Source organism: Erythrolamprus reginae, chromosome 11 (genome assembly GCF_031021105.1).
Source record: "Erythrolamprus reginae isolate rEryReg1 chromosome 11, rEryReg1.hap1, whole genome shotgun sequence".
NCBI classification, from domain to species: Eukaryota; Metazoa; Chordata; class Lepidosauria; order Squamata; family Dipsadidae; genus Erythrolamprus; species Erythrolamprus reginae.
The window spans coordinates 11081692-11107654 of NC_091960.1; the positions used below are offsets into that span (position 1 = coordinate 11081692).

At 40.9% G+C, this 25963-nt stretch overlaps 2 protein-coding genes across 3 annotated transcripts in view; both read left to right on the plus strand.

The window, feature by feature from the left end:
• Nucleotides 1-25963, plus strand: part of LOC139173994 (IgGFc-binding protein-like) — an 842349-nt gene that overhangs the window by 67107 nt on the left and 749279 nt on the right. The gene's annotated exons all lie outside the window — the stretch shown is intronic.
• The window catches only part of LOC139173993 (IgGFc-binding protein-like), a 52831-nt gene that overhangs the window by 12552 nt on the left and 14316 nt on the right, over nucleotides 1-25963 (plus strand). Inside the window, exons 4-15 of the mRNA XM_070763987.1 lie at nucleotides 2139-2734; nucleotides 3336-3900; nucleotides 6339-6934; nucleotides 9190-9751; nucleotides 10965-11164; nucleotides 12940-13090; nucleotides 14379-14974; nucleotides 17433-17997; nucleotides 20485-21080; nucleotides 21572-22133; nucleotides 23347-23546; nucleotides 24417-24567. Coding sequence (XP_070620088.1) covers nucleotides 2139-2734; nucleotides 3336-3900; nucleotides 6339-6934; nucleotides 9190-9751; nucleotides 10965-11164; nucleotides 12940-13090; nucleotides 14379-14974; nucleotides 17433-17997; nucleotides 20485-21080; nucleotides 21572-22133; nucleotides 23347-23546; nucleotides 24417-24567 — 5340 coding nt within the window. The remainder of the gene's footprint in view (nucleotides 1-2138; nucleotides 2735-3335; nucleotides 3901-6338; nucleotides 6935-9189; nucleotides 9752-10964; nucleotides 11165-12939; nucleotides 13091-14378; nucleotides 14975-17432; nucleotides 17998-20484; nucleotides 21081-21571; nucleotides 22134-23346; nucleotides 23547-24416; nucleotides 24568-25963) is intronic.

A 25963-nucleotide genomic window follows, 5' to 3' on the forward strand; every position in this document is an offset into this window, starting at 1 on the left:
TCTTAGGATGGATATATGTTTATCCCAGGCATGTTTAAATTCAGTTACTGTGGATTTACCAACCACGTCTGCTGGAAGTTTGTTCCAAGGATCTACTACTCTTTCAGTCAAATAATATTTTCTCATGTTGCTTTTGATCTTTTTTTGATCTTTTGACAGGCGTCACCTGAGTATGAGGGTTGGGTTATTAACTTACCTTGCTACTGGTTCAATTTCTCCCTCGACATGTGGCTGCGTCTCATGAGGGCGCTATGCACAATGCCAAAGAATAAAATAACCCCCCCCCCCCAAAAAAAGCTAAAAACAAGATGGTGACACATGTGCAGTGCTGGAAACTTAGCTTCTGTACACAAACAAACTGGGAAAAAAATCAAAAAAATATCAATAATTTAAAATTTTAAACAAATTCCAGAATTTTTTTTTTAAAAAGAGGGCAGCATCCATGGACTGGCACCAACAGAACGGGTTCAGTGATGTCATTGTGACATCAGCAGTGGCCTGCTACCGGTTCGGGTGAACCAGTCTAAACTGGGAGTAACCCGTCTCTGCTGAGTACTGCAAATGGCTGTGGAGCCTTCTTGGAACTATTGAAAGGACTGTGTGGTAGACTGGAGATAGATGATGTTGTATCTCTCCCCCTCTGTTGAGAGAGAGCTATTCAATTTTGACATAGAGGGCCTCTTTGAATTGAACTTTTCCTGAATGTTCAGTTTCCTAAAACGGAGCCTGAGATAAATGACTAAAGACTCTCCTTTTTCAATTGACATGGTGTGTAATACACTATGTGGTAACTTGTTGGGAAAACTGGAATGACTGATTAGAAGGTATAAGGATGTATCCTGCCATAAATCAACTCCGCTTTCAAATTCAGCTCAGCTCATAGGTCCAGAGCTGATTCTAGGATAGGATAAAGTTCATGTTTGGCTACTTCCTCAGAAACTGATATTGAAAGGCTCAATTCAAAAAGCTTCCAAATAAAGACATAAATATGTTTGAGAACCTTAAAGAAAATCCTAGGGAGCATCAGAGCAATATTTTATTTTATTTATTTATTTTCTCAAATACATAATGTAAGGTTCAGAGGATATAATCATATATTGAAGAATGGAAGATAGGACACTAGGAATAATATGGAAGAAATATTCATTGGAAATAATAGGATTCGTAAACATAAACATAAGAGAGATTGGAATCATTCTGTTCCCTACCTCCAATTGTCCTCCCTACTAGCTTTGTGTGATGTCTCCATACATATTATCTTCCATTGCAGTCACACAACTACATTCCATTTTTCTCGGCCTTGAGTAGCACCCAGAAAATTTCAACCAATATACATATGTATATTATTATAATCAAACAGACAACAGGGGATAATAAAACAAAAAAGGGTTCTTTTATGTACAGAGGCTAAATGCCTGCTTGAATGCAAGACAAATACTGATTTACGAGTCCAGAAAGTCAGGGCTACTATGTCCAAGTACACCCGATATGTTTAGGCTTCTGCCAGAGCAATGTTGATTTATTAGTTGAGTAAGGCAGAATTACACATTCAAGTCCACACAGCCTTTCCTGCTTGAGTGCCAGAAAGTTCACAGAAATCCAAACTGGAATGAAACCACACTTCAACAATGTTTCTTTCTTCAAAACACAAATGATAATCACCCACGCAATGCATTCAAACCCTCCCTTTTTTATCAGGGTTTCAGCAGTGTCATTAAATCTCTTCTTAAGTTTTTGCTAACACAGACCTGCCAATACAATACTCAGATTGAGGATTTCTTTTCCCCAAGTGCATTATTTTACATTTGGAAACACTAAACTGCAGTTTCATACTATTATTATTATTATTATTGTTATTATTATTATTATTATTATTATTATTATTATTATTAATTAGATTTGTATGCCTCCCCTCTCTGAAGACTCGGAGCTTTCCTGTCTTCCCAAAGCCTTGAAAGGACTTTCCTTTGCCTTATCTTTCAAAATCTCTCAAGGAAAGCCTGCCGCTCCTTTGATTATCCAGAACCAATGTGAATCTTTTGTTTAAAAAATGCATGAGATACATAGGATGTTTTCTCAGTAACAAAGGGCATGTCAATAGTCACTAAGCTTGTTTCAACCATGCTTTCATTAAACAGCATCCTGCCCTGAGAACAGCCACTATGAAGCCTGTGGAAATGCCTGTCCAGCCACCTGCTCCGATCGTTCCGCTCCCAGCACCTGTAAGAACACCTGTGTGCCAATCTGCCAATGTGACGAAGGCTTTGTCCGCAGCAGTAAGAAGTGTGTCCGGGTGGACAGCTGTAATTGCGTTTACCAAGGCGTGACCTATAAGGCAGGGGAAGAGTTTTGGGGAGACGAAGACTGCCAGAGTCGTTGCATGTGCGATGCCAAATTGGGCCAAGCTGTCTGCCGAAAGTCTTCTTGCCAGGGCGAGACCAAATGCAGCGTGGTCAAAGGTGTCCGGGGATGCCATGATGCCAGTTACATGACCTGTCAAGCGAGCGGAGACCCTCACTATTTAACCTTCGATGGGAAGAAATACGATTTCATGGGAAGCTGCATTTACCAAATGGCCGGGCTCTGCTCCAAGGATCCTTCTCTTACCCCGTTTTTGGTCACGGTGGAGAATAACCACCGAGGCAACAAGGCAGTGTCCTACACCAAAGTGGTGACCGTGGAGATCTACGACTTGGTCATCAGTATGAGCCAAGAGTTTCCCCAAAAGATCCAGGTACATGGGGTGTTTGTGCTGCTGGAATGGCTTATTAATAATAAAAATAAGAGTCATTGCAAGATTCACTTTCTCAGACATAGGCATTAAGTTCTCAACATTTCTTAGTTCTTGTTGTTGCTTTATGGAGATTTAGCTATGATTTATTCAAACCAGGATGGGATGATAGTTGCTGGTTGTGCAAGGGTCAGATATGTGGTGTTTTGAGTGGTCCACAACCAGCTCAGCTAGTCACAGATTCTGAGGAGGTTGAACTGGGTCCATCTTGGTACCCTAGGCCCATGTTCTTGACAACTGAGTCAGAGATTAAGAGTGAGGGAGAATTGGAACTTGTGAATTAAGATTTTATTTGTTATACGGTTTCACGTTCTAGTGCCAAATTTAAATTACATCTGCAATTTTCTATGTGGGTGTTTTTGGTTATGCATAAATTTATTGTTATTATACAGTGATAGATTTCTTATTTTGCTTATTTGTCAAACAGCCCATGGAGTGGAATAAGGGAGCCGATGAGTATGAAAGATAACAAGAACAAACCTTCTCTTCAGTTTGAAAGAATTGTTAGTGCCTTGACTATTTTTTCCCCTGTATCTTAATTCAGGTCAATGGCGTCTTTGTGGAATTCCCATTTTCCTATCAAAATAAACTGAGCCTCACCCAAAGTGGAAGCTATGGCTTCATCAAGACAGACTTCGGTCTGACTGTCAGCTTCGACTGGTACAGCTATGTCAGGGTCATCGTCCCCAATTCTTATGCCAACGCGCTCTGTGGCCTCTGTGGTAATGCCAATCAAGTTCAAAATGATGACTTCCTCATGAAAGATGGAACACAAACAGAGGATCCAACTCAATTTGCAAACAGCTGGAAGGTGAAAGATATTCCTGGCTGCTCTTCTGGGTGCACCAAAAATTGCCCAGGGTGCAGTGATGCTGATAAACAAACCTACCAGGGTCCATCTTATTGTGGGATTCTCACGAGCAAGAGGGGGCCTTTCAAGCGATGCCACAATGCCATTGATCCTCAAACTTATTTTGACGATTGTGTCTACGATACCTGTGTCTACAAAGGTCACCATGACATCCTCTGTCGTGCCATCGGCTCTTACGTGACAGCATGTCAGAATCAAGGCATCTCAGTTGAGGAGTGGAGGTCACCATCTTTCTGCAGTAAGCCTTTTCTCCTGCATTCAAAGTTTATTTATTTATCAGATTTCTATGCCGCCCTTCTCCAGGCGACTCAACATTAAATATAACAATATATAAGAAATCTAATAACTATAAAATATGAAAAATTACTAAAACATATTTATTTATTCATTTATTTATTTATTTATTTATTTATTTATTCATTCATTCATTCATTCATTCATTCATTCATTCATTCATTCATTCATTCATTCAGTTAGTTAGTTAGTTAGTTAGTTAGTTAGTTAGTTAGTCCAATACAGTGTTCCCTTGATTTGCGCGGCGGATGCCTTCCAAGACCGCGAAAGTCGTATTTCCACGAAGTAGAGATGTGGAAGTAAATACACCATTTTTGGCTATGGACAGTGTCACAAGCCTTCCCTTAACACTTTAAACCCCTAAATTACCATTTCCCATTCCCTTAACAACCATTTACTCACCATTATTACTGGTACTCACCATTGAATAACACACTTAGTGATCCTGATATTTATAAACATAATTATTAACAATAATTATTTTTTTTGTTATTTATTTGCAAAAAATATTAGTTTGGCGATGACATATGATGTCATCGGGTGGGAAGAACTGTGGTATAGGGAAAAAAAAACTGGAAATATTTTTTAATTAATTAATTTAATTAATATTTTTTGAAAAACTGTGGTATAGGCTATTCACAAAGTCCAAACCTGCGAAAATCGAGGGAAATCGAGGTGGGGAATTGTGGCAGGTTGAGCATGTTCTTTCAGATTGCTATGTATGCTGAAATTGGTCTTTGGCATCATATGAATTTCGTTGCATGGGTATATTGTGACCCATATATATTTATTGTGTGTATATATATATATATACCAGGGTGATCCGTCATAAAAAACATATAACCCCTCCCTGGTACAGAGCTGAAGGGATCAGGTCTGGTGGCTCAGCTGTTAATTCTCTGCCTTACAAGGCAGAAGCTGCTGGATTAAATCCCAGTAAGGGTGTGGCTAGATGATGAGGCCAGAACGAGGCTGAAATGGTGCCATCCTAGTCTCCCTTAATTTTAAAATTTCAGCAAAAAACATGTGATATATATAGCTCAGGTCTCGCTGTGTTCACCCTAGAACAAGGACAGAAACACCAGCCTGAAGATGACGAGTGGGACCTCGTCGAAACATCACCAGATGCTACCCATACCCACTGGGACTTGAAACTGCAAGGCAGAGAATTATCCTCTAGGCTACAGTATCCAATCCCTTCACATGTTTTTTATATATATATTGGTCACATACAAAACTTTGACACCCAAAAACATGTGTGTGTGTTTGTGTGTGTGTGTGTGTTTGTGTGTCTGTGATTTTTCTGTCAGATATATACAATGTTTCAAGATGTGGGTGAGTGGAGTATAGGGAAAAGGCCCAATGTTAAAATAAGTTAGAAATATTAAAACAAGAGCAATCTTTCCCCCAAATATATTAAGCAATATATTTGGAAGGGATCTTGGAATCTTCTAGTCCACTCCCTTGCTTAGGCAGAAAACCCTATATCATTTCAGACAAATGATTGTGCAATCTCTTCTTAAAATCTCCCAGTATTGGTGCATCCAAAACTTCTGGAGACAAGTTGTTCCACTGATTAATTGTTCTAACAACACTAGCATGATTATTTTTACCTCTGGTCTAACAGAATAACAAGAATTGGAAGGGACCTTGGATGTCTTCTTGTCCAACCATTTGCACAAACAGGATAACCTATGTCAGTGATGGCAAACCTTTTTTCCCTCAGGTACCGAAAAAGGATGGGAATTCTCTATTGTACATGTGCGAGCAGCCACACACACTCAATGCCTGGGGAGGACAAAAACAGCTTCCCAGACACCCCCCCCCCGAGGCCCTCTGGAGGCCGAAAATGGCCTGTTTCCCAACTTCTGATGGCCCCAGTAGGCTCATGTTTCACCTTCCCGAGGTTCCAAAGGCTTCCCTGGAACCAGGGGAGGGTAAAAACGCCCTCCCCTATCCCCCAGGAGTTCTTTAGAAGCCAAAAATGCCCTCCCAGAGCCTCTGTGCAAGCCAACAGGCTGGAACACACATGCACATTGGAGCTGAGCTAGGGCAACGGCTCATGTGCCAGCAGATATAGCTCCACATGCCACCTGTGGCACCCATGCTATACATTCACCATCACTGACCTATAACATTCTAGACAAGTGGTTGCCCAGTCTCTTCTTAAAAGCCTCCAGTGGTGAAGCACCCACAACTTCTGAAGGCAGGCTGTTCCACTGGTTAATTGTTAAATTTCTCCTTAGTCCTATGTTGACTTTCTCCTTGATTGGTTTCCATCCATTTTTTCTTATCTTGTCTTCTGGTGCTTTGGAAAACAAGTTAACCCCCTCTTCTTTGTGATAATTGAATAAGCAATCTTCTTTTTATTCTGTTTTTCAGGTGTTTCTTGCCCACCCAATACCCACTATGAGCTCTGTGGCAGTGGTTGTCCAGCCACCTGCAAGGGCCTCATCTCCCCCCAGAGGTGTGATGCTCCATGCCTGGAAGGATGCGTTTGTGACTCTGGATTAATCCGCAATGGGGACCAGTGTGTTCCCAAGGCAAAATGTGGCTGTTTTAACCAAGGCCGGTACTACAAACTTGGAGAAGAGTTTTTCCCCACCGCTTCCTGCCAGCACAAATGCACCTGCATGGATAAGGGAATCATAAACTGTAAATCGTTCTCTTGTGGAGCTCATGAGGAATGCAAGATTGTAAAGGGCGTTCAAGGCTGCCACCCCGTAGGCCATGGAAGGATCATTGTACTAGGTGACACCCGTTTAATTTCCTTTGATGGGAGGCGTTTTGAACTCTATGGCTCCTGCACTTACACCTTAGCTCAAGTCTGCCAGCACAATTCTCGGCTCCAGAACTTCACCGTGTGGATAGAGAAAGAGAAGCTTGGTAATGGTCCTTTAGTTCTAATTCGAAATGTGAAGGTCTTCATTCATGGTTACACAATTGTCCTTGAGAGGGGAATACAGTGGCAGACAATGGTAGGTAAACTAACCATTAGATAACCCTGTGCTTTTTTAAAAAAAAAAAATATTTTTTTAATTGATTTTTATAATAACAGTAAAACATTCGCACAACACACAACCGTGTGCTCAATGGTCAAAGTGACCACCACCAAACAACATTCATACCCCTCCATCAAAATGGGGGCATATTTTCTATATACCATTTTAACTTAAAGAGCTGTATAGCTATTTACATATTATAAATTAATTCTAATTTATTCTTTATACCTTGGTCTCGAATTCTACTAACCACATGTCTTATTACCTTGTGCCATCCTCCCATCAGTTCCCGCAGATCAGTTTCATTGGCCAAATTCATCCTCTTATCCATCATTCCCTCAACACTGTCAGACTTTCTACTAAATCTGCACTTCTATTTCTACTAGTTTTTCTCATCATTCCTATCATCCTTTTCCTCCCACTTAGGACTGTATGACTGTAACTTGTTGGTTGTATCCTTAGATTTTTATTAATAATGATTGTTTCTTCATTGCTTATTTGACCCCTATGGCAATCATTAAGTGTCGTACCACAAGATTCTTGACAAATGTATATTTTATTTTATGTACGTTGAGAGCATATGTACCAAGACAAATTCCTTGTGTGTCCAAACACACTTGGCCAATAAAAATTCTATTCTATTCTATTTTATTCTATTATCTCAAATTGAATGTGATCCACCATGTACCAATATCAATTATTGTATTGTGACAACCTCGTGCTTTACAAAATGCAGTTGTGAAAGTAACGTGATGGAGAAGGGCCACATTTACCTGATTCCATCATGGAATCATTGGATTGTAGAACTGGAAATGATCGCAAGGATCCAACCACCCCACCGGCTGGATTTGGCCCCCGGATCTTGAGTTTGACACCCTTGATCTAATTGAACCCTCTGCACTATGCAAAAGAGCCAATCAAATCACCTTCAAAGTGTTGCTGTCCAATGTCTTCTTCAAAGTAATGCAAAGCCTAGAATCTCTGTTGTAAAGAGCTTATAGGATAGAATAGAATAGAATAGAATAGAATAGAATTTTTATTGGCCAAGTGTGATTGGACATATAAGGAATTTGTCTTGGTGCATATGCTCTCAACGTACATAAAATAAATGATACTTTTGTCAAAAATCATGTGGTACAACACTTAATGATTGTCATAGGGGTCAAATAAGCAATGAAGAAACAATCAATATTAATAAAAATCTTAGGATACAAGCAACAGGTTACAGTCATACAGTCCTAAGTGGGAGGAAAAGGATGATAGGAATGATGAGGAAAACTAGTAGAATAGAAGTGCAGATTTAGTAGAAAATCTGACAGTGTTGAGGGAATGATGGATAAGAGGATGAATTTGGCCAATGAAACTGATCTGCGGGAACTGATGGGACGATGGCACAAGGTAACAGGACATGTGGTTAGTAGAATTCGAGACCACGGTATGGCGTTCTGGAAAAAACTGTTCTTGTGTCTAGTTGTCTTGGTGTGCAGCGTTCTGTAGTGACGTTTTGAGGGTAGGAGTTAAAACAATTTGTTTCCAGGATGTGGAATCACTCAGAAGTTTAGTTTATGGCTTTTCTTTGTCATATTTCCTAGTGTATAATTAATATAATATAAATATAGTGATTTTAATGCTAATATAATGCTAATATCTGTATATACTATTATTAATTTAATTTTCTTTGGTTTTCTTATGTACTTACTATTGTGTTTTCTTTCTTTAATAGTGGAAAATTAATAAAAAATATTTAAAAGAGAAACAAAAGGCTTTGAATCCTAGGGCCAGCTCACTGGTTGGAGAATAGGGGCTACACTCCTTCGCCACACATTTTATTTGGACTTATTGTGGGATAGCTCCCTAATGAGTAGAAGCAGACATTTCTGCCTGTTTGTTTTCTTTTGATAAAGGAGGTGCATTAAATTTATTAGAGGCTTAAGGCTTAAACAAAAAAACACAGTTTTACATTCAGCAGTGATGTTACGGTTTTAATCTCAGGGGATTAAAAAAATAGGGGGCAGTGAGATTTGGAAATTTGAATGCATTCTTTCTACTTCTGATGAACTCACTATTGCAGATTGACTGCAAGATGATAAGAGAAGCCACATTTTATTCTTTTTGCCAGGATTGTGAAGAAGAGATGCCAATTAATGCTACGAACCAATGTGAAATGAGCATTAAATTCTATGCATATGAAACCAGCACTGATCCCCAATTTTTATTCTTTGTTGGTACAGGTGGATGGAGAGGTGTATACCCTGCCAATGAATGGAGCTGATGGGAAATTTTCGATCACTGAAGAAGGAAACAACATCATTATCTCCACAACCTTTGGCGTCACGGTCCTGTATGATACTTCTTCATATGTTGAGGTTTCAGTCCCCAGTTCTTACATGGGTCATATGTGTGGCCTAGGTGGCAACTTCAATGGGAATCCGAGGGATGACTTCATGCTACGTAATGGAAAACTCACTCGACATGTGGAAGAATTTGCGGCTTCTTGGAAGGTCCCTGTGAATGGTATAGTTTGTTCTGATGGCTGTGGGAATAAATGTCCCGTCTGCAACCAAGCCCAGAAAAGAAAATATGAAGCTGAGAACCTCTGTGGAATGATCCCGTCCAAGAGAGGTCCATTCGTAGACTGCCATTCATGGGTGAACCCTGCAGAATATTTTGAAAACTGTTTGATGGAGGCCTGTACAAACAGGGAATCCCTTTGTCGAAGTCTTCAAGCCTACGTAGCAGCTTGCCAGGCATCTGGGGCCAAAATTAGAGCCTGGAGAAGCTCTTCCTTCTGCCGTAAGTTTGTCGGGAGCTACTTTCCATAAAGAGCCAACTCTCTGCCTCCAATGTCTATCCTCCTATGCCTTGCCTGGCTGTTCTTATTCATGGCTGAGTCTATCCAGTTCACCCCCATTTAAATCCTAAAATCCTCTGGTGCTTAACCAAGCGCGGACGCATCACCATTCAAAGAGATTCCAGAGTTCTTTCAGCAATTACTGTGTTCCTCCAAAAATGCGTTCCTGGTGGGACAGAGCAGGCATTCCGGTAGGGAAAATGGAGTTGGGTGCGCGGCTCTGCATGCCTGATACGCCCGCATGAAATTTGGCTTCTTTCCATGCGCTGGAAGTGAGATTTTGTAGATTTTTGGCTCTTTTTGTTTCAGTGGAGCAAAAAACCACCCAAAGTCGGTGAAATCTCGTACACTTGTCTTCATGTGAGATTTTGCTTCTAGTGCATGTGCAGAAGACAAATCTTGTGTTGACGCGCGCATGCCCGCACTGATCTCTGGGAATGCACTGGTAGCGCCAGAGATAAGGAAACCGCACCTGCCGTGGGACTAATTCTCAGCACCATCTTTGATTTTTGCTTCAAGGAGAAAACATAACTCCCTCGATCAGTGATAGCGAACCTATGGCTCAGGTGCCACAAGTGGCATGCAGAGCCATATCTGCTGGCACGCGAGCCATTGCCCTCGCTCAGCTCCAACGTGCATTTGTGTGCTGGCCAGCTGATTTTTGCCTTGTACAGAGGCCGTTTTTGGCTTCCAGAGAACTTCCAGGTGGTGGGGGAGGGCATACCTTTGGAGCCTGGGGAGGGCAAAACACGAGCCTACTGGACCCACCAGAAGTTGGGAAACAGGCCATTTCTGGCCTCCAGAGGGCCTCCGGGGGGTCGGGCGAAGTTGTTTTTGCTCTACCAGACATTGAGTTCTGTGTGTGGGCGTTCGTGCATGTATGGTAACATGCACCCATGCTCTTTCGGCACCCGAGGGAAAAAAGTTTCACCATCACTGCCCTAGATTGTATTTTCCTCCTCTGGTAGAAGTGATGGTTAGTCATTAGCACTTCATTAGAGCAGTGTTTATCAACTTGGACCGTTTTAGATGTGGACTTGACTTTCCTAGCCATTTAGCTGCCCCGAGTCTACGGAGAGGGGTGGCATACAAATCTAATAAATAATAATAAATAATAATAATTTTAATCTATTTGCTTGCTTCTGTTTTCCACAGCCCTCACCTGTCCGGCCCATAGCCATTATGAAAAGTGTACCAGGACTTGTGATTCCACCTGTGCCTCCTTATCTGCTCCAAGTCAGTGCTCAGGGAACTGCTTTGAAGGCTGTCAGTGTGACGAGGACTATGTGTTCGATGGATCTCAGTGTGTAGCCATGAAGCAATGTGGCTGCACTTACGATGGAGCCTACCTCAAGGTAATTTCTTTCTCCCTCGATGTGGCTGAGAGCAGAAAGGGGCTTTTCCTGATGATCCCTGACAGGCTACTGACTTACAACAGTTTGATTAGTGACCGCTCAAAGTTAAAAAGGCAGTGAAAAAAGCGACTTATGACTAGTTAGTATCTTTGCACCATCCCCGTGGTCATGTGACGGAGACTCAGAAGTTTGGCAACTGGTTCATATTTATGACAATAGCAGTGTCCTGGTGTCACACAGTCACTTTTTAATTTTTTAATTTTAATTTTTTTATTTTGTCCAATACACAACAATGCACAATGAAGGTTATAGAGCAGTGGTTCTCAACCTTTCTAATGCCGCAACCCCTTAATATAGTTCCTTGTGTTGTGGTGACCCCCAACCATAAGTCCAGTTCCAATTTTCCCAATAAAGCTTTAAGGTGATTGGCAGGAAGATCAGAGGGACACCCCCGCTGTAAATCCCTGATTCGTTGGATTGTAAAAATATGTTCCAAGACGCCAGATGTTCTCTACTTACGACCACATTGTCTTTTCCCATGGTCTTAGGCCACCCCTGTGAAACAGTCATTCGACCCACAAAGGGGCCGCGACCCCTTTGTTGAGAACCAATGTTATAGAGGTTATACTCGAGTAAAATATATTAGAGAAAGAATAGAAGTGAAAATTTAGGAATAGAATATATCAATTAGAGAATAGAAGGATATTATGAGAGTAGTATAAGAGGATTAGAATAGAAGAATAGTAGATATGATATATGAGATATAGGAGAGACAATAGGACAGGGGACGGGAGGCACGCTAGTGCACCTATGACCAAGACAATGGCCAAGCCAGATTCACTTAACAACAGGGTTACTAACGTAATAACTGTAGTGATTCACTTAAGAACCGTGACAAGAAATGTTGTAAAATGGGGCAAAACTCACTTAACAAATGTTTCACTTAACAACAGAAATTTTAGGCTGAATTGTGGTCATAAGTCAAGGACAAACTGTATTAGTGGGCTGGATAACTTTAAAATGGGACTTTGGGAAAGGAAATGCCATGCACCAGTCAGATGGCCAAACTGGCAAGGCTGTATAAGCCTATAAACACCGTATATTTTTATGTGGTACATATTTTATTATTGTTTTATATTATTATTTTATTTTATAATTTATTTATAAATTATGTATTTTATTTTATTTTATTTATTATTATTTTTATTTTATTTATTTTGTAATTTAATTTAATTTAATTATTTATTTATAACTTATAATTTATATTATTATATTATATTATATTATCTTATCTTATCTTATCTTATCTTATCTTATCTTATCTTATCTTATCTTATCTTATCTTATATTATATTATATTATATTATATTATACTATTATATTTATTATGTTATGTTATATTAATTATATTATTATTATTATTTATTTTATTTTATAATTTAATTTATAATTTATGTTATTTTATGTTATAATATTATTACTAGATTCTTTTATGTTATTTTATATTACATTATTATTTTGTTTTGTTTTGTTTTATTTTGTTTTGTCTTTTTATTTTCAAAGTTTTGAAACCATCCATCTACCCTTATTTGCCCAGGACCATCACACAGTACCTATTATCTTAACTCTTCTGACCCCTCTGTGGATTTCCTTGGTTATGGGACCTGCAACATGAATTTATGTCTACAATTACATTAATTTAAAGATCGGGATGAGGGGGAGAAGGAATGCTTTTCTTTTCTTATTGTAACTGACTCTGGGACTTTGCTCAACAGATTGGGGAGCACATTTACTCAAAGGACTGCGCGAAAAGATGCACCTGTCAGTCAGCAGGAGAGCTCCAGTGTAAAGAAACCAGCTGCCTGGTTGGAGAGATCTGTGCCGTTCAGAAAGGCCTGCGTCGCTGCATGAAGCCGGACACTGAATGTAGGTTTTTCACTCTGGGCGAGATTTCTTTGGCCTGTATGGTTTGAATCCTCTTCGGAAGATGAAACCCCTTGAAATGAACATGGGAGTAAATTTTGGCTTGCTAGAACTGCAGAATTTGTTTGATTCTGTTTGTTAATGCTGTTTTGTTTATTTTTCATTGAAAAAATAAACTGACAGATGTTTATAAGCAATTAATCTATTTTCATTTTTCTTGCATTTAGATATTTATTTATTTTGGCTTAAGTGCTGCTCTGATCAGGTCAGACAGTGAGTCACTTCCAAAGAAGTGATCAAATAAAAAAACTAAACCCAACAATATAACTGGATCTAACTCTATAAATAAAGGCCGTAAGCCAAAGTCCAAATGATTCCTGATTTCATTTTCTTCCTACCGACCAATCCAACTTTAAAGTGCAAAGTAACCCCACCTTTGAAGAATGTTCGGAAACTTCAGATGGTACAAAATGCAGCTGTGCGAGCAGTCATGGGCCTTTCGAGATACACCCGTGTCTCTCCAGCACTCTGAGAGCTGCATTGGTTGCCGACTGGTTTCCGAGTACAATTCAAATTGTTGGTTACAACCTATAAAGCCCTCCATGGCATTGGACCAGATTACTTACGGAATCGTCTTCTGAATCATGTATCCCAGTGGCCAGTCAGGTCCCACAGAATTGGCCCTCTCCATGTCCCCTCAGCCAGGCAATGTCATCTGGCTATGCCTAGGGGAAGAGCCTTCTCTGTGGTGGCCCTGGCCCTTTGGAATTAACTCCCTCCAGAGATTCATATCACCTCCATCATCCCGCCTTCTACAAGTTTTTAAAGACCCTGCCGGCAGGCTCAGGGCCATTAAGTCCATCATCTTGCCCCAGCTGGCAAATGAATGAATAGGTTTGATTGAAATATGAGCGATTGGCTTTTTAAGAATAGGGGGTTTTGTATGTTTTAATTCTAGATTTCTACATGTTTTGTTGTGAGCCGGTCTGAGTCTATTATTATTATTATTATTATTATTATTATTATTATTATTATTATTATTATATTAGATTTGTATGCCACCCCACTCTGAAGCCTCGGAGCTTTCCTCTCTTCTCAAAGCCTTGAAAGGACTTTCCTTTGCCTTATCTTTCAAAACCTCTCAAGGAAAGCCTGCTGCTCCTTTGATTATCCAGAACCAATGTGAATCTTTTGTTTAAAAAATTGCATGAGATACATAGGATGTTTTCTCAGTAACGAAGTTCATGTCAATAGTCACCAATCTTGTTTCAACCATGCTTTCGTTAAACAGTGCCCTGCCCTGAGAACAGCCACTATGAACCCTGTGGAAATGCCTGTCCAGCCACCTGCTCCGATCGTTCCTCTCCCAGCACCTGTAAGACCACCTGTGCGCCACTCTGTCAGTGTGACCAAGGCTTTGTCCGCAGCAACGGGGAGTGTGTCCGGGTGGACAGCTGTAATTGCGTTTACCAAGGCGTGACCTATAAGGCAGGGGAAGAGTTCTGGGGAGACGAAGACTGCCAGAGTCGTTGCATATGCGATGCCAATTTGGGCCAGGCTGTCTGCCAACAGTCTTCTTGCCAGGGCGAGACCAAATGCAGCGTGGTCAAAGGTGTCCGGGGATGCCATGCTGTCAGTTACCTGACCTGCCAAGCAAGCGGAGACCCTCACTATTTAACCTTCGATGGGAAGAAATACGATTTCATGGGAAGCTGCATTTACCAAATGGCCGGGCTCTGCTCCAAGGATCCTTCTCTTACCCCGTTTTTGGTCACGGTGGAGAATAACCACCGAGGCAACAAGGCAGTGTCCTACACCAAAGTGGTGACCGTGGAGATCTACGATTTGACCATCAGTATGAGCCAAGAGTTTCCCCAAAGGATCCAGGTACATAAATTAATCCATGGGGTGGTGGAATGGCTTATAAATAATAAAAATAAGAGTCATTGCAAGATTCACTTTCTCAGACATAGGCATTAAGTTCTTAACATTTCTTAGTTCTTGTTGTTGCTTTAGGGAGATTTAGCTATGATTTATCCAAACCAGGATGGGATGATAGTTGCTGGTTGTGCAGGGGTCAGATATGTGGTGTTGTGAGTGGTCCACGACCAGCTCAGCTAGTCACAGATTCTGAGGAGGTTGAACTGGGTCCATCTTGGTACCCTAGGCCCATGTTCTTGACAACTGAGTCAGAGATTAAGAGTGTGGGAGAATTGGAACCTGTGAAGTCTGGAGAACTTGCAGAGACTGTACAAACCCCAATGATGGTAATGTCTCAGTCAGAGGAGGAGGGAGACATTGGGGATCAGGAGCCCCTATTAGATGCCAGGGCCAGAAGGTCACGAAGCAGACAGGAATATCTTTATGGGAAAAGTTCTACAAAGGTGAGTCTATGAAAGAAAGTCAAGACTGTTATACATTTATTTTATTTATTTATTAAATTTGTATGCCGCCCCTCTCCGCAGACTCGGGGCTGCTCACAACAGTAATAATAACAGTATACAATGTAACAAATCTAATATTAAAAGAAAGTATCTAAAAACCCATCATTTAAAAATCATACAACACAAGCACACCGTACATAAACTATATAAGCCCGGGGGAGATTTCTCAATTCCCCCATGCCTGGCGATATAGGTGGGTCTTGAGCAATTTACGAAAGGCAAGGAGGGTGGGGGCAGTTCTGAACTCTGGGGGGAGTTGATTCCAGAGGACTGGGGCCGCCATAGAGAAGGCTCTTCCCCTGGGGCCCGCCAGACGACATTGTTTAGTCGACGGGACAAGAGAAGGCCAACTCTGTGGTACCTTATTGGCCGCTGGGATTCATTATATCTCTAGGAAAGAGCTGACAACACCCAGACAGTATATAAGTGAGGATTTATGGGTAAACAGATGTGGAGATTCAACATTTCAATATGGAGAGCAAAGCCTTGCAGCATAACAACCTCTCCTAATCTTCTTGGATCCTGAAATCCTGGTCTTGAATGTAGCTTATGAGTAAAAACTGTCAGAGCCAAGAAGTTATTACTTTGAATTACAATCCCATTTTGGCAGGCTAGTGACTTTGCTGATAACGCCTGAATTGGCAGTCGGCTTGCACGCCGATGATCTCATTGCTGTTTCTAATACGTTCCTTTGTAAATGGACAAATGTATAAAGTGCCTTTGCTTCCAAGTCTTAATTAATTACCGATAAATAACCAGGCCGAAGAGAACCTATGGGACTTTCAGACGCCAGAATATTATTGTCCCTAAGATAATGCCCCTAGTATAAATGTTGAAAGTTAATCAAATTTCTGCATAGTAAAATCCCAAGAGATCCTCCAGCTTTTTAAGACTCGTTAGTCTCAGGCAAGAATTTTCATCTGAAAAGCAAAATTGCATATGCTTTCATGGACCTCCTCCAAAACCTCAGTCTAAAAAGGCTGCTGCTTCTGATTGAGGGAAGTGACACCCAACATATTTTCCTTGCTGCAGCTCTTCCAGTCAGCGACCTACTGAAGATATTAGTGTCAAGTCTCCTACAGTAGCTCATAACCAAGAAATCGAGATTCAAAACATTAAAAATAGGCAGCTATATTGGGAATAAACAACAGAATGGAGTTAAGGTACTGAATCCATGGACTCCAGGCATATATATAGGGGCGGGCTACTGCCTGGACAGAGGGGGGGGGACACAGTGAAAATGGAGCTCCACCCCAGAGCACCCAACTTACAATGAAAGATGTTGAAATAAAATGCAGGGCGTCCTGCATAAGCCACGCCCACAACGTGGTAGTAAAATTTTTGACAGCCCTTCACTGCATATATACAGGACATTGAGTCCTATTTCTTGGTGAAGATATTAAGGGCAAGACCTCCCTATTGGTTTTGATCCAGTTGCCAACTGAATATTGGTTTCAGGGGAAGGAAGGAAGTCATTTATTTGATATCATAAAAATATCTATTTATGTTCTAGAGTATCTTAGAAATATCTACAGAATGTTTGTTCTTAGGCTCAGAAAGTGTCATGAGAACTTGATGAGGAAGTTATTTCAGGTATCAATAAGCTAGTGTTTTAATTGCTTTGTTGTAATATTTACAACTTATTTTATTTGTTATACAGTTTCACGTTCTAGTGCCAAATTTAAATTACATCTGCAATTTTCTATCTGGGTGGTTTTGGTTATGTATAAATTTATTGTTATTATACAACGATAGATGTCTTATTTTGCTTATTTGTCAAACAGCCCATGGAGTGGAATAAGGGAGCCGATGAGTATGAAAGATAACAAGAACAAACCTTCTCTTAAGTTTGAAAGAATTGTTAGTGCCTTGACTATTTTTCCCCCTGTATCTTAATTCAGGTCAATGGCGTCTTTGTGGAATTCCCATTTTCCTATCAAAATAAACTGAGCCTCACCCAAAGTGGAGGCTATGGCTTCATCAAGACAGACTTCGATCTGACTGTCAGCTTCGACTGGTACAGCTATGTCAGGGTCATCGTCCCCAACTCTTATGCCAACGCGCTCTGTGGCCTCTGTGGTAATGCCAATCAAGTTCAAAATGATGACTTCCTCATGAAAGATGGAACACAAACAGAGGATCCAACTCAATTTGCAAACAGCTGGAAGGTGAAAGATATTCCTGGCTGCTCTTCTGGGTGCACCAAAAATTGCCCAGGGTGCAGTGATGCTGATAAACGAACCTACCAGGGTCCATCTTATTGTGGGATTCTCACGAGCAAGAGGGGGCCTTTCAAGCGATGCCACAATGCCATTGATCCTCAAACTTATTTTGACGATTGTGTCTACGATACCTGTGTCTACAAAGGTCACCATGACATCCTCTGTCGTGCCATCGGCTCTTACGTGACAGCATGTCAGAATCAAGGCATCTCAGTTGAGGAGTGGAGGTCTCCATCTTTCTGCAGTAAGCCTTTTCTCCTGCATTCAAAGTTTATTTATTTATCAGATTTCTATGCCGCCCTTCTCGAGGCGACTCAAGATTATATATAACAATATATAAGAAATCTAATAACTGTAAAATATGAAAAATTACTAAAACATTTTTATTTATTTAGTTTATTTATTTAGTCCAATACATAATACACATTGAAGAGAATAGATATGTAGTAATATAACAAAAGCAACAAATAGAAGAAAAGTATAGGTTTACAAATTTGAAAGGAAGAAAAAATAAATGAGATAAGGAGAGACAATTGGACAGGGGGCGGAAGGAACACTGGTGCACTTATGCACGATATTTTAAACACTCCCAAACATTCATCTAATCCAATCATATCTCGTATCAGCTGAAGACAATCTAATCACTCATGGCCCCCATGCCTGCCAGCAAATGTAGGTTTTTAAAGCTTTATGAAACACCAATGGGAGTGAGTGGTACGTGTCTCTGGAGGGAGTTTGTTCCAGAGGGCCGGGGCTGCCACAGGGAAGGCTCTTCCCCTAGGCCCCACCAGTTGACATTGTCTGGCCGATGGGAACTGGAGAAGGCCGACTCTGTGGGACCTACCTGGCCGCTGGGATACATGAGGCAGAAGAGGGTCCTGAAGATAATCTAGTCCTAAGTCATGTAGGGCTTTGTAGGTCATAACCAGCATTGGGCCCAGAAACCAATTGTCAACCAGTGAAGCTCGTGAAGTGATGTTGAAATGTGGGCAGATCTTGGCAGTTTCACTAATGCTCGCGCGGCTGCATTTTGCACAATTTGTAGTCTCCGAACAGTCTTCGAAGGCAGCCCCATTTAGAGAGCATTGTAGTAATCTTACCTCGAGGTGATGAGGGCATGAGTGACTGTGAGAAATGACTCCCTGTCCAGGTAGGGCTGCAACTGGCGCACAAGGCGTACCCGTGCGAACGGCCCCCTCGCCACAGCCGAGAGATGGTCTTCTAAGCTAAGCTGTGGATCGAGGAGGACGCCCAAGTTGTGAACCCTCTCTGAGTGGGACAAAGATTCTCCCCCCCCCCAGGGTAATGGACGGACAGTTGGTATTGTCCATGGAAGGCAAAACCCACAACCACTCCGTGGGATAGAAAATGACAGGGAGCCTAAATACAGTAACAGAAATGGGAGAGTCATTTGATGAAGAGCCCCATTTATATCACAGTAGCCTTCCTCTGAGCACATATATGTCACATGTTTTTTTTGCTGAATTTGAAAATTAAGGGAGACTAGGATAGATCTATTTCGGCATTATTTTGGCCTCATCAGCTAGCCATACCCACTGGGTCTTGAATCTGCAACCTTTGCCTTGTAAGGCAGAGAATTATCCTCTAGGTTACAGTATCCAATCCCTTCCGCTCTGCACCAGGGAAGGGTTACATATTTTTGTGTCGTATCACCCTGGTGTATTGAAGGAACATCACAGCTCTTTATTTGCCTCTCGGCCCAACCCAGGGCCATTTCCAAGGCAGTTAATTTTTTTATTGATAGCCGACAATTCTATCTGTATGTGTCACATGTTTTTTTGCTGAATTTGAAAATTAAGGGAGACTAGGATAGATCTATTTTGGCCTTATTTTGGCCTCATCAGCTAGCCATACTCACTGGGTCTTGAATATATATATATTGTGTTAAATATATATATGACGTTTTGGTTCCAAAACTTTAATATATATATATATATACACAATACACACACATACACACACACACACATACATACATATATATGTCACAATTTATACCTATGCAACAAAATTCATATTTATATAGGTCACATCCAAAACTTTGACACCCAAAAACGTGTGGTGTGTGTGATTTTTGGTCAGATATATACAATGTTCCAAGATGGGGGGGGGGAAGGGAAGAGGGAAAAGGCCCAATGTTAAAATAAGTTAGAAATATTAAAACAAGAGCAATCTTTCTCCCAAATATATTAAGCAATATATATGGAAGGGATCTTGGAATCTTCTAGTCCACTCCCTTGCTCAGGCAGAAAACCCTGTATCATTTCAGACAAATGATTGTGCAATCTCTTCTTAAAATCTCCCAGTATTGGTGCATCCAAAACTTCTGGAGACAAGTTGTTCCACTGATTAATTGTTCTAACAACACTAGGATGATTATTTTTACCTGTAGTCTAACAGAATAACAAGAGTTGGAAGGGACCGTGGATGTCTTCTAGTCCAACCCTATAACATTCTAGACCAGTGGCTGTCCAGTCTCTTCTTAAAAGCCTCCAGTGGTGAAGCACCCACAACTTCTGAAGGCAGGCTGTTCCACTGGTTAATTGTTCTCACTTTTAGGAAATTTCTCCTTAGTCCTATGTTGATTTTCTCCTTGATTGGTTTCCATTCATTTTTTCTTACCTTGTCTTCTGGTGCTTTGGAAAACAAGTTAACCCCCTCTTCTTTGTGATAACTTAATAAGCAACGTTCTCTTTATTCTGTTTTTCAGGTGTTTCTTGCCCACCCAATACCCACTATGAGCTCTGTGGCAGTGGTTGTCCAGTCACCTGCAAGGGCCTCATCTCACCCCAGAGGTGTGATGCTCCATGCCTGGAAGGATGCGTTTGTGACCCTGGATTAATCCGCAATGGGGACCAGTGTGTTCCCGAGGCCAAATGTGGCTGTTTTAACCAAGGCCAATACTACAAGCTGGGAGAAGAGTTTTTCCCCACCGCTTCCTGCCAGCAAAAATGCACCTGCATGGATAAGGGAAACATAAAATGTGTAACGTTCTCTTGTGGAGCTCATGAGGAATGCAAGATTGTAAAGGGCGTTCAAGGCTGCCACCCCGTAGGCCATGGAAGGATCATTGTACTAGGTGACACCAGTTTAATTTCCTTTGATGGAATGCGTTTTGAACTCTATGGCTCCTGTACTTACACCTTAGCTCAAGTCTGCCAGCACAATTCTCGGCTCCAGAACTTCACCGTGTGGATAGAGAAAGAGAAGCTTGGTAATGGTCCTTTAGTTCTAATTCGAAATGTGAAGGTCTTCATTCACAGTTACACAATTGTCCTTCAGAGGGGAATACAGTGGCAGGCAACGGTAGGTAAAACACCCATTAGACAACCCTGTGCTTTTTGAATTTTTTTTTTTAAAAAAATAATCTGCCTGTTTGTTTTCTTTTAATAAAACAGGTGCGTTAAATTCATTAGAAGCTTAAGGCTTAAAAAGAAAAACCCAGTTTTACATTCAGCAGTGATGTTGTTGTTATTGTTATTGTTATTATTATTATTATTATTATTATTATTATTATTATTATTATTATTATTATTTTTGTTACAGTTTTAATCTCAAGGGATTAAAAAAATGGGGGGCAGTGAGATTTGGAAGTTTGAATGCATTCTTTCTACTTCTGATGAACTCACTATTGCAGATTGACTGCAAGATGACAAGAGAAGCCACATTTTATTCTTTTTGCCAGGCTTGTGAATAAGAGATGCCAATTAATGCTACGAAGCAATGTGAAATGAGCTTTAAATTCTATGCATATGAAACCAGCACTGATCCCCAATTTTTATTCCTTGTTGGTACAGGTGGATGGAGAGGTGTATACCCTGCCAATGAATGCAGCCGATGGGAAATTTTCGATCACTGAAGAAGGAAACAACATCATTATCTCCACAACCTTTGGCGTCACGGTCCTGTATGATACTTCTTCATATGTTGAGGTTTCAGTCCCCAGTTCTTACATGGGTCATATGTGTGGCCTAGGTGGCAACTTCAATGAGAATCCGAGGGATGACTTCATGCTACGTAATGGAAAACTCACTCGACATGTGGAAGAATTTGCGGCTTCTTGGAAGGTCCCTGTGAATGGAATAGTTTGTTCTGATGGCTGCGGGAATAAATGTCCCGTCTGCAACCAAGCCCAGAAAAGAAAATATGAAGCTGAGAACCTCTGTGGAATGATCCCGTCCAAGAGAGGTCCATTCGTAGACTGCCATTCATGGGTGAACCCTGCAAAATATTTTGACAACTGTTTGATGGAGGCCTGTACAAACAGGGAATCCCTTTGTCGAAGTCTTCAAGCCTACGTAGCAGCTTGCCAGGCATCTGGGGCCAAAATTAGAGCCTGGAGAAGCTCTTCCTTCTGCCGTAAGTTTGTAGGAAGCTACTTTCCATAAAGAGCCAACTCTCTGCCTCAAATGTCTATCCTCCTATGCATGGCCTGGCTGTTCTTATTCATGGCTGAGTCTATCCAGTTCACCCCCATTTAAATCCTAAAATCCTCTGGTGCTTAACCAAGCGCGGACGCATCACCATTCAAAGAGCTTCCAGAGTTCTTGCAGCAATTACTATGTTCCTCCAAAAATGCGTTCCTGGTGGGACAGAGCAGGCATTCCGGTAGGGAAAATGGAGTTGGGTGCGTGGCTCTGCATGCCTGATACGCCCGCATGAAATTTGGCTTCTTTCCATGCGCTGGAAGTGAGATTTTGCAGATTTTTGGCTCTTTTTGCTTCAGTGGAGCAAAAAACCACCCAAAGTCGGTGAAATCTCGTACACTTGTCTTCATGTGAGATTTTGCTTCTAGTGCATGTGCAGAAGACAAATCTTGTGTTGACGCGCGCATGCCCGCACTGATCTCTGGGAATGCACTGGTAGCGCCAGAGATAAGGAAACCGCACCTGCCGTGGGACTAATTCTCAGCCCCATCTTTGATTTTTGCTTCAAGGAGAAAACATAACTCCCTCGATCAGTGATAGCGAACCTATGGCTCAGGTGCCACAAGTGGCATGCAGAGCCATATCTGCTGGCACGCGAGCCATTGCCCTCGCTCACCTCCAACGTGCATTTGTGTGCTGGCCAGCTGATTTTTGCCTTGTACAGAGGCCGTTTTTGGCTTCCAGAGAACTTCCAGGTGGTGGTGGGGGCATACCTTGGAGCCTGTGGAGGGCGAAACACAAGCCTACTGGACCCACCAGAAGTTGGGAAATAGGCCATTTCTGGCCTCCAGAGGGCCTCCGGGGGGTCGGGCGAAGTTGTTTTTGCTCTACCATACATTGAGTTATGTGTGTGGGCGTTCGTGCATGTATGGTAACATGCACCCATGCTCTTTCAGCACCCGAGGGAAAAAAGTTTCGCCATCACTGCCCTAGATTGTATTTTCCTCCTCTGGTAGAAGTGATGGTTAGTCATTAGCACTTCATTAGAGCAGTGTTTATCAACTTGGACCATTTTAGATGTAGAGTTGACTTCCCTAGCCATTTAGCTGCCCCGAGTCTACGGAGAGGGGTGGCATACAAATCTAATGAATAATAATAAATAATAATAATAATTTCAATCCATTTGCTTCTTCTGTTTTCCACAGCCCTCACCTGTCCGGCCCACAGCCATTATGAAAAGTGTACCAGGACTTGTGATTCCACCTGTGCCTCCTTATCTGCTCCAAGTCAGTGCTCAGGGAACTGCTTTGAAGGCTGTCAGTGTGACGAGGACTATGTGTTCGATGGATCTCAGTGTGTAGCCATGAAGCAATGTGGCTGTACTTACGATGGAGCCTACCTCAAGGTAATTTCTCTCTCCCTCGATGTGGCTGAGAGCAGAAAGGGGCTTTTCCTGATGATACCTGACAGGCTACTGATTTACAACAGTTTCTTTAGTGACCGCTGAAAGTTAAAAAGGCAGTGAAAAAAGTGACTTATGACTAGTTAGAATCTTTGCACCACCCCCATGGTCATGTGACTGAGGCTCAGATGTTTGGCAACTGGTTCATATTTATAACCATAGCAGTGTCCTGGTGTCACGCAGTCACTTTTTTATTTTTATTTATTTATTTTGTCCAATGCACCATATATTTTTATGTTGTACTTATTTTATTATTGTTTTATATTATTATTTTATTTTATAATTTATTTATAATTTATTTATTTTATTTTATTTATTATTTTTATTTTATTTATTTTGTAATTTAATTTAATTATTTATTTATAACTTATAATTGATATTATTATATTATATTATTATATTATATTATATCATATCATATCGTATTATATTATTATTTATATTATTTTATATTTCAATTTATAATTTATGTTATAAAATAAATATACAATAACATAATATAATATAGTAATAATATTATAGCATAACAATGTTATAATATTATTACTATATTATATTATGTTATTTTATATTGCATTATTATTTTGTTTTGTTTTGTTTTGAAAGTTTTGAAACCATCCATCTATCCTTATTTGCCCAGGACCATCACACAGTACCTATTATCTTAACTCTTCTGACCCCTCTGTGGATTTCCTTGGTTATGGGACCTGCAACATGAATTTATGTCTACAATTACATTAAAGATCGGGAGGAGGGGGAGAAGGAATGCTTTTCTTTTCTTACTGTAACTGACGCTGGGACTTTGCTCGACAGATCGGGGAGCACATTTACTCAAAGGACTGCACAAAAAGATGCACCTGCCAGTCAGCAGGAGAGCTCCAGTGTAAAGAAACCAGCTGCCTGGATGGAGAGATCTGTGCCATTGAGAAAGGCCTGCGTCGCTGCCTGAAGCTGAACACTACATGTAGGTTTTTCACTCTGGGCAAGATTTCATTGGCCTGTATGGTTTGGATCCTCTTCGGAGGATGAAATCCCACGAAATGAACATGGGAGTAAATTTTGGCTTGCTAGAACTGCAGAATTTATTTAATATTGTTTGTTAATGCTGTTTCGTTTATTTTTCATGGAAAAAATAAACTGACAGATGTTTATAAGCAATTAATCTATTTTCATTTTTCTTGCATTTGGATAATTATTTATTGTGGCTTAAGTGCTGCTCTGATCAGGTCAGGTCAGACAGTGAGTCACTTCCAAAGAAGTGATCCAATAAAAAAAATAAACCCACTAAATAAATAAATCCATCATCTTGCCCCAGCTGGCAAATGAATGAATACGTTTGATTGATTGAATGTGAGAGAGTGGCTTTTTAAGAATAGGGGGTTTTGTATGTTTTAATTCTAGATTTCTACATGTTTTTTTGTGAGCTGCCCTGAGTCTGAGGAATAGGGCGGCATATCAACCAACCAACCAACCAACCAACCAACCAACCAACCAACCAACCAACCAACCAATCAATCAATCAATCAATCAATCAAACCCATCCAAACTTTTAGAATAGAAAACAATAAAAATAAAATAATAGATGGGTCTATTTTTTTCTTTCCAAGATTCCCTGGAGCCTGCAAATAATGTATTGTTAACTAGCCAATTAGAGATATAGGAGGAAATGGAAAATACTATTTTTTTTCTCTTGCTAAATGGGTAAGGCAATATTGGCTTTTGTGACTCTTTGTATCTGATGAAGTGCGCCACAGCTTGTAAAAGTTTCTGCCTTTTAATAAAATGTGTTTGTTCAGTAGCGGCTTGTAAATCCCATCGCTACTGGTTCACACATGTGAGTGCGCGAAGCTTTTGCGCATGCCCGGAGGTTCCCCGGGGCAGGTGGGCAGTGTCCCAGGTGGTTGAGTGGAGCATCCTGGGTGGGTAGGTGGAACTGGGCCGAATCAGGAGCAACCCACCGCTGGTTAGGTTCCTTCTGCTTGTTCGTCTGTCATAAACTAACACAACTCTCCTCCCACAATGCAGACCAGGTGAGTTGCCTGCATAAAGTGGCAATAATAATAATAATAATTACTATTACTATTACTATTATGTCAATACAACACAGCAAATGAGATCACTATGCTGGATTTCGTATTTCATCACCAGTCGGGCGCTTCCCAAGCAGCTAGGACTGCGTGATGTAGCAGCGAATTATGTTTGCCGATCCCAGTAAAGCGGCCTTTTGCAATTGACAGATGGAGATTTTGTCAATTCCGATGGTTTTCAAGTGCCCGCTAAGATCCTTTGGCATTGCGCCCAGCGTGCCAAGTACCTCTGGGACCACTTTCACTGGCTTATGCCAGAGTCGTTGCAGCTCC